The 9,889-nt window shown below is 42.0% G+C and overlaps 1 protein-coding gene across 15 annotated transcripts in view; it reads left to right on the top strand.

Annotated features, from left to right (window-relative positions):
* The window catches only part of LOC139411253 (RAS guanyl releasing protein 3 (calcium and DAG-regulated)), a 61,821-nt gene extending 52,812 nt beyond the window's left edge, over window positions 1-9,009 (top strand). For 6 of the 15 annotated variants that reach the window (XM_071157303.1, XM_071157337.1, XM_071157329.1 and 3 more), the window contains one exon: window positions 4,193-4,548. In XM_071157303.1, coding sequence (XP_071013404.1) covers window positions 4,193-4,309 — 117 coding nt within the window. In that variant the 3' untranslated portion in view covers window positions 4,310-4,548. Of the gene's footprint in view, window positions 1-4,187 lie in introns of all 15 variants that reach the window. The other 9 variants (XM_071157383.1, XM_071157354.1, XM_071157433.1 and 6 more) reach the window with 3 other exon arrangements.
* The last annotated feature ends 880 nt before the right edge of the window (window positions 9,010-9,889 follow it).

Below are 9,889 nucleotides of genomic sequence, written 5' to 3' on the forward strand. Positions count from 1 at the left end.
GTCCCTGCTGAAGAAAAGCAGGCCCAAACCATGATGCTGCCACCACCATGTTTGACAGTGGGGATGGTGTGTTCAGGGTGATGAGCTGTGTTGCTTTTACGCCAAACATAACGTTTTGCATTGTTGCCAAAAAGTTCAATTTTGGTTTCATCTGACCAGAGCACCTTCTTCCACATGTTTGGTGTCTCCCAAGTGGCTTGTGGCAAACTTTAAACAACACTTTTTATGGATATCTTTAAGAAATGGCTTTCTTCTTGCCACTCTTCCATAAAGGCCAGATTTGTGCAATATACGACTGATTGTTGTCCTATGGACAGAGTCTCCCACCTCAGCTGTAGATCTCTGCAGTTCATCCAGAGTGATCATGGGCCTCTTGGCTGCATCTCTGATCAGTCTTCTCCTTGTATGAGCTGAAAGTATAGAGGGACGGCCAGGTCTTGGTAGATTTGCAGTGGTCTGATACTCCTTCCATTTCAATATTATTGCTTGCACAGTGCTCCTTGGGATGTTTAAAGCTTGGGAAATCTTTTTGTATCCAAATCCGGCTTTAAACTTCTTCACAACAGTATCTCGGACCTGCCTGGTGTGTTCCTTGTTCTTCATGATGCTCTCTGCGCTTTTGACGGACCTCTGAGACTATCACAGTGCCGGTGCATTTATACGGAGACTTGATTACACACAGGTGGATTGTATTTATCATCATTAGTCATTTAGGTCAACATTGGATCATTCAGAGATCCTCACTGAACTTCTGGAGAGAGTTTGCTGCACTGAAAGTAAAGGGGCTGAATAATTTTGCACGCCCAATTTTTCAGTTTTTGATTTGTTAAAAAAGTTTGGAATATCCAATAAATGTCGTTCCACTTCATGATTGTGTCCCACTTGTTGTTGATTCTTCACAAAAAAATACAGTTTTATATCTTTATGTTTGAAGCCTGAAATGTGGCAAAAGGTCGCAAAGTTCAAGGGGGCCGAATACTTTCGCAAGGCACTGTATATTGGTGAACATACAATCACAGGAGAACAAACTGGACGAGCTCCGTCCGAGACTATCCTATCAACGGGACCTGAAGAACTGTAATATCGTATGTTTCACAGCGTCTTGAGTGCACATGGACATGGATAATATAGATCTAGCTAGTATCCATCGGCAGGACAGAACGGAAGCGTCGGGAACGCTCAAGGGAGAAGGTGTGTCTCTTTGTTAACAACAGCTGGTGCGCGATCTCTAACATTAAGAAAGTCTCGAGGTTCTGCTCCCCTGATTTCGAATCTCATGATAAGCTGTACCCCATACCAAGAGAGTTTCATCTATATGTTTTGTAGCTGTCTCTTTACAACCACAAACCGATCCGGACACTAAGATGGCACTCAACGAGCTGTGTAGGGCCATAAGCAAATAAAAAATGCTCATCCAGAAGTGGCGAGCTTTGTGGCTGTTGATTTTAATGCAGGAAAACTGAAATCTGTCTTACCTAGTTTCTTCCAGCCTGTCACATGTGTAATTAGAGGCTAAAGAACTTCACCTTCACTCCACACACAGAAATGCATACAAAGCTCTCCCTCGCCCTCTATTTGGCAAATCTGACCATAACTCTATCCTCCGGATTCCAGGTTACAAGCAAAAATTCACAGGAAGTACCAGTGATGCACTCAATATACAAGTGGTCCGATGAAGTGGAATCTAAGCTACAGGACTGTTTCGCTAGTGCAGACTGGAATATGTTCCGGGATTCATCCGATGGCTTTAAGGTGTTTACTACATCAGTCACCGGCTTCATTAATAGGTGTGACAAAGTTGTCCCCATAGTGACCGTGCATACCTATCCCATTCAGAAGCCATGGATTACAGGCAACATCCACACTCCGCTAAAGGCTAGAGCTGCCACTTTCAAGGAGTGGCACACTAATCTGGATGCTTAAAATAAATCCCACTACGCCCTCCAATGAACCATCAAACAGGCAAAGCATCAATACAGGATGCTACTATACTGGCTTGCAAACTGTCATGAACTACAAACTGAAACCCAGCCGTGAGCTGCCCAGTGACGCGAGCCTACCAGAGGAGCTAAATACCTTCTATGCTCGCTTCAAGGCAAGTAATACTGAACCATGCATGAGAGCACCAGCTGTTTCAGATGACTGTATGATCACGCTCTCTGTAGCCGATGTGAGTAAGACCTTTAAACAGGTTAACATTCGGATTACTAGGACTCATACTCAGAGAATGTGCTGACCAGCTGGCAAGAGTCTTCACTGAACTTTTATACCTCTCCCTGACCCAGTCTGTAATACCTACATGTAATACCTACAGACCACCATAGTCCCTGTACCCAAGAACGCCAAGGTAACCTGTCTAAATGACTATCTCCCCGTAGCACTCACATCTGTAGCCATGAAATGCTTTGAAAGGCTGGTCATGGCTCACATCAACACCATCATTTCAGACACCCTGGACCCGCTCCAATTCGCACACTGCCTCAACAGATCCACAAATGACACAATCTCTATTGCACTCCAACCTGCCCTTTCCCACCTGGACAAAAGGAACACCTTTGTCAGAATGCTGTTCATTGACTACAGATCAGTGCCCTCCAAGCTCATCACTAAGTTAAGGACCCTGGGACTAAACACCTTCTAAACACCACAGGGGCCCCTCAAGGGTACTTGCTTAGTCCCCTCCTGTACTCCAGGTTCACCTATGACTGTGTGGCTACGTACAACTCCAACACTTTCATTAAGTTTACTGACAATGCTGGTAGGCCTGATCACCATCGACAATGAGCCTATCGGGAGGTCAGAGACCTGGCAGTGTGTTGCTAGAACAGAATTTCTCCCTCCGCATCAGCAAGACAAGGGAGCTGATCGTGAACTACAGGAAACAGAGGGCCGAGCACGCCCTCATTCACATTGACGGGGCTCGTAACCCTGCACATGACTCAGTACTGGTACCTCGTGTGTATATAGCCAAGTTATTATTACTTATTGTGTATTTATTATTACTTTTATTATTACGTGTTTTACTTTTGTCTATTTTCTTTCTCTCTGCGTTGTTGGGAAGGGCCTGAAATTAAGCACTTCACTGTTAGTCTACCTACACCTGCTGTTTACGAAACGTGACAAATAACATTTGATTTGATTCGTCTCTGTGTGTTGGAATGTGTGAGTCGCTGTGTGAGTGTGCATGTGTGTATTGTTGTGTCTTTAGGAGATGGTTATGCTTTAATGCTCTGTGACACAACATACAGATAACTGCCCAAATAAATAATTTTGGCACTTACCTGTGTCACATTGAGACTCCCATTATCACTCCTTTTTCCCTCAAGTGGTTGTTATCCACCTTCTGTTTGTTAATGGTGATCCTCTCTCATGCATGATTGAACACTTTGTCTTTTTTACTTCTAACAATAGCCCAATAACAGCATTACAGTTATCAACCTATTCTGGATATCATTGTGTTATGTGTTTTCTTAACAAGCCCAAAATGGATGACCTGGCAAGGTCAGATTCAGGGACGCAGGACAATACAGTGAAAGGTCTTTTCTTTGTCTTTGTTGTCAGAGTCTGTGTCCTTCACCTTTTACCTACGGCCTCACCACCGCAGAACGTTTTGTTATTAAAGCCTCAATTATTTTCATTCCCATGGAAACAAGGGATTCAGTAACATGGGAAAGAGGGACTTTTTCTCTTCCATTCACTGAGAGATTATCTAGATCAAGGGAGCACAGAGGCCACAGAGGCATTCAGATTGATGGTGGCTTGTGTCAAGAAGTTGATTTTCATCAGCCTAAGAAGGCTAAATAAAGACCATATAGTTTGGCTCAAACGCAGAGCATTGACGATTTTATCGAGACAAATCTTGCTTTTACAACCTGAGGCACTAATGGTATTATTGGGTCATCTACCTTGGGAACATTTGTATCAACATTCAATCTAATGTATTTGCAAGTGGTTTCCATCCTCAGAGCCTCAATGAAACTCACAAATATTGCTTGATCCCATTATGAGATGGACGTAATCCATACTATTAGCCAATTTGTTGCCACTGTAGGCAATCTACAAAAACTGAACATCTCTTTACAGTTGTGACTTCTTCTGAATGACTGGCAAGGGTGTTCCTGTCTTCTCTCCTCTGCCGTGAGCTCTAAATATGTGATGACGGTATGTCTCTCTCCTCTTGGCCTCAGAACAGCTGACATGGCGACACCGAGGGCCGGACCCAGGGCCCCAGGAGGTCCTCGGCAGCCCGCATCATGAAGCTGTCCTTACTGGGGGAAGTACTTGGCTGCTTGAGGCCCCCATTTGGTGACCTGGAGTAGGACGGACCTCCTCTGACCTAGACGGACATGTCTTCAGTGAACCACATGTGAATAGTGATGCTGAATCCCAAACCAGTCTCTTCCCAGGTCCTTTCACCTTCCCTCACACCAAGACGGTTGGTTCGGGCAAAGGGCTGGTTTGGGATTCACCATGAGAGTTCACATGCCATAAGAGAGTGAAGGGGAGTGAGAGGATGTGGGTGGTGGAACTGAAAAAGCCCTTGTTTGGTAGGGTACAGACACCTGAATGCTCCCCAGCTCTACACACCTGCCTTTCCACCCCATCAGTGTCATGGGAAAAGGATCCTGGACTACCTATAAGTGATTTAGGTTTGTTGGGGCTCAAACGGGGCTCACCAGTGTTTGACAGACTGATCGGGTGTCCACCTGTGCCTGTATGAATGTCGGAGCATGTACATGCTTACTATTTACAGTGTGTGTGGTCTGTGGTGCACATACACTATATGTGATATCTACTGTTGATTCGCTGAAGAAATCATTGAGGGCATGTATAATACCATGAAATGAAGTTATTTGGGTCACGTGACTAAGTTGCAATAACGTTTTGAGAACATAGTGAACGTTTTATAATGGACTAGGAGAGGGATGTAAAGTGAGAATGCAATTGGGGATGGGAGAATGCATACATGGATCGAGATGTAAAGCAATAGAAAGTTAAAGATGAAGTGAAAGTGATGAGGGAAACAGAGGCAGGTACATTGTTTCTAAAGGTAAGTTTATTGTAACATGACTACTGATGATCGTTTATGTGCCAGTTCTGTATCTTACTCTGGAATCCAAGAAATGGTACTTGCTGTGTGAGCATGAGATAAAGAACAATATAACCACTGAGACTTGTTTTATAAATCAAGGAATAGTTGTGTCTTTTGGTTAGTCAAGAAAGCTTTATTGTTTTCCGCCTTATTATTTTAAAGGGATTTGAACTCAAAAGATGAAATCTAGTCTTTGTAATATGTGCCCACTCAGGACAATAAGGTGAACTATGTATACTGTACACATATTTATGGGTTTAGGCATGTGATTTTTCATACAGTCATGCGATACTAGTGAAGCTGGTCAGTGGTCAACCTATTCTGGATTTTTCAAAGCAATGCAGGTTAAATATGTGAAAAGGGTCAACGTTGTTGTCTCACTGTCCACACAAGCCATTGAGTGACCTTTGACCTTTTTTTAATCAGCTGAAGGATCAAGCCTGTTGCCTTCAGGCAGAGGTAATGGAATCTCCACTAAGCCCTCAGTCAGTGGAGCACTGATTACTAACTTGCTTACAGTGGCACCAGATGTGAGCCCAGGTGCTCATTGTGTTGTGGTTGCCAGGCATCAGTTGAGTGAGCAGGTCAGTTCCTCCATCACCAAGGATACAGCAGGTTACGTAAGAGGAGATCGTTTATTTTCATCTGTAGAGAGACTGTTTGCAGGGACTCCACCCCCTTCAGGGTAGGGAGAACTAGGTATGGGCAGGTGAGTTAGACATGGATCTCTGTAGAGACAATAGGGTCTGACCTTTTGTTCAACACAGTAGGACAGAGACAAGAACAGGGCCTCAGGGTCAGAGCACTCCATGTTGGAGGAGGGGCATGGGGAAAAGATAGTGTATATTAGCAAGAGATATCCAAAGCCACATATACAAGAGTTAAGGGATGGAAATTATTCAGTGCTTAGTGAGTCAGAGCAATATCACTCTCTTTGCTACTGGACTCGACTCATGGATAATGTGGTGTTCCTGCAAGGTCTTAAACCCACAATATCCTCATACCTGGCTGAAATCAAAGACAGAAAAGTGTTGTGATGTCACAGAGGTTATTTTCTAAATGGCTGAGCTGCTTTTAGAGTACATTGGTCTGCTTGAGTTCTCATTGATCTTGGTGCCAGATCCTACAAACAGTAGCTCTATTGGAGCTTTTACGTGTTGGGTATTGAGAACATACAGTACAAGTGCATGTATAATATTACACTAATGAAGACCAATAATCTGATCGTTGAAGGTTCTGAAGTCCCTGCTTGTCTCACACTCACATACAGGTGTTACCACACTTGACATCAAATGGCTTTATTGTTTGTTTTGAAATCGGTTGAGTTATCATGTTGATAAGGGATATTAAGGCAGTGGCAACTTCATTTCTGCCACGACATACTTTTTTTGTTGTAAATGGGACACATTCCAACAAGACTTTATATTTTTTCAGTCAGATTATTGTCAACAATATTGATGACACTATTATCAACATTATTATCATGAACTGGTCTACTTGAGAAAAGTGTGTTATCTCACTTGATTGTGTTTGTCATCTATTTTATTTTCATTCTATCTATTTGTATTGTTTATGGAGAGAATTATGTAGCATTGTTTATTTTGTCATTGTGTGCCAATGTTATTTTATTATTTGTTGATGAGTGGCAAATTGATACACATTTTGATAATGTACAGTATTAAACAGATTTTTCAGCACCTAGTTTAATCAGTTCAGATTTGTCAAATTGTTATTGAAGGCTACCACAGTAAACTACTATCTCGGTCAAATCTTTAGAAGTGCATCCTGTAACCAATCATATGGCAATGTTTTTTACTCCTTGTGTATTTGTGAAACAGTGAAATGTACCATCTCTAGCCTGTTACCTGCTGACCCAGTAGACATATAGTCTATTTATGTTTATGAGGGAAAAGTAAAGCCAATACATATTCTGAGGCCAGAAAACTCCCTCCGGCCCAATATCTGATGTATTATTAGTGGGGGAAAATGCACCAACTAATCAACCTGAATTCTGGATTTATGTATGTAATATGAATGTATATTTACCCATAGAATCACAATTATTTTATGAAGGGACAAATCTCTCAGTAACGTGATAGGCTACATCCCAAAATAAATACTGAACAAAAATATAAACGCAACATGTAAAGTGTTGGTCCCATATTTCATGAGCTGAAATAGAAGATCCCAGATATTCTCCATATGCACAAAAAGCTTTTCTCTCAAATGTTGTGCACAAATTTGTTTATATGCTGTTAGTGAGCATTTCTCCTTTGCCAAGATAATACATCCACCTGACAGGTGTGGCATATGAAGAAGCTGATTAAACAGCATGGTTATTACACAGGTGCACCTTGTGCTGGGGGCAATAAAAGGCCCCTGTAAAATGTGCAGTTTTGTCACACAACACAATGCCACAGATGTCTCAAGTTTTGAGGGAGTGTGGAATTGGCATGCTGAATGCAATAATTAATTTCTCTACCATAAGCCACTTCCAACATCGTTTTAGAGAATTTGCGAGTACGTCCAACTGGCCTCACAATTGCAGACCACATGTAACCATACCAGCCCAGGACCTCCACATCCGGTTTCTTCACCTGCAGGATCAACTGAGACCAGCCACCCGGACAGCTGATGAAACTGTGGGTTTGCACAACCAAAGAATTGCTGCACAAACTGCCAAAAACCGCCTCAGGAAAGCTCCTCTGCATGCTCTTTGTACTCACCAGGGTCTTGACCTAACTGCAGTACAGCATCGCAAATGCTCACCTTTGATGGCCACTGGCACGCTGGAGAAGTGTGCTCTTCATGGCTAAATCCCAGATTCAACTGTACCGGGCAGATGGCAGACAGCGTGGATGAGCGGTTTGATGATGTCAACGCCCCATGTAGGCGGTGGGGTTATGGTATCGGCAGGCATAAGCTATGGACAACGAACACAATTGCATTTTCTCGATAGCAATTTAAATGCACAGAGATACCGTGATGTGATCCTGAGGCCCATTGACGTGCCATCACCTCATGTTTCAGCATGATAATACATGGTCCCATGTTGCAAGGATCTGTACACAATTCCTGGAAGCTGAAAATCTCCCAGTTTTTTCATGGCCTGCATACTCACCAGACATGTCACCCATTGAGCATGTTTGGGATTCTCTGGATCGACATGTCCAACAGCGTATTTCAGTTCCTGCCAATATCCAGCAACTTCGCACAGCCATTGAAGAGGATTGGGACAACATTCCACAGGCCACAATCAACAGCCTGATCAACTCTATGCAAAGGAGATGTCGCGCTGCATGAGCCAAATGGTGGTGAAACCAGATACTGACTGGTTTTCTGATCCACTCCCCTACTTATTTTTTTTTTTAAGGTATTTGTGACCAACAGATGCATATCTGTATTCCCAGTCATGTGAAATCCATAGATTAGGGCCTAATGAATTTATTTCAATTGACTGATTTCCTTATTTGAATTGAAACTCAGTAAAATCTTTGAAATTGTTGCATGTTGGGTTTATATTTTTGTTCAGTGTACTTATTACCTTGATCAAAATGCCTATCTTTGTGTTCCAAAAATGTACTACCTTGATGGATTATTTTGGGGTTATGATATTTAAAATATAAGCGATAACACATTTAAATAAGTTTTACAGGAATCTTATGAACCATACGCTGTTCGTACCCATTTCCCATATCTTTCATATTTCACTATTATGTGTAAATCTTCTCGATACTGTGTTTCAATACTGTTGTCCTGCTCCATCTTGTCGACCATGTGCTATGGGTTGTTTTGCCAATTCTGTCTTCGCTAGGCATATATTTGTTGTATCTTCACTGGGGAGCACCATGCCATAAAGATAAACAGCTGTAAACTGTTTACACTTTAAAACGCCAAATAAAAAAGATAATCCTGTTTATCAGACTCTTTGTACACAAGGCCATTGGGGCATTGCCGACATTTCTATTTCATAGAAACAGAAAGATATTTTATCTTTTTAAGGAGAATGGAGTACCAGTATTTATATATGACTTATTGATCCAGTGGGAAGTAGAGAAGGAAGATGGAGTGACATGTCCACAACAGGATGTCTCCCACAGAGAGCAGGTACAGGTGCATTTATATCTAATTTATCTTGAAGATATGTATCTTTAGTCTTCAAAGAATAAAGGGTAGGTAACATCTGGAAAAATGCCTTTCATGTTCTATTTAGATATCTGAAACCACTGACATCTAAAGTGAAAGATGAAACCTTTCTCCAAACATGGAAATATGTTGTCAAACACCACCCCCTAGTGGCGGTCAAATGGCACAGACCAACGACAGTTTACCATTGCCTGGTGAGGATAGGTTGGATAGCTGACCATAAGTACTTCAGGGACTTCACAAAGACTGAACATAAATATTTATCAAATTTAAATAGACCCCATTGATAGCTAGATTTATATCACATATTGCAGACGAAAGCTATCTCTGTATGCCTGTAAATTAATTGTATTTTTTCTCCAGTGCATGTCAAATGATTTGTACGGAAGAGTTTTAGGGCCAAGTGAAGAGAAGAAAAAAATGGCAAAGGGTGGTGGAACTTGGATTAAAAGTGACAATATTTCGAGAATAAACTCGAAATGTTTTTCGAGAATAAAGTAAAAATGTTGAGAATAATGTCGCAGTTATATTTCAAGATTAAAGTATGGGATTTGGTTAACAGCATGTCTCCCTGGCTTCTTGTTGCTTTGCGCGCCACCATTGAAATTGCCTGCAGTTATACGACCTGGTGAAACTATACTTAGGAAATCC

The sequence above is a fragment of the Oncorhynchus clarkii genome, chromosome 1 (genome assembly GCF_045791955.1).
Source record: "Oncorhynchus clarkii lewisi isolate Uvic-CL-2024 chromosome 1, UVic_Ocla_1.0, whole genome shotgun sequence".
NCBI lineage: Eukaryota > Metazoa > Chordata > Actinopteri > Salmoniformes > Salmonidae > Oncorhynchus > Oncorhynchus clarkii.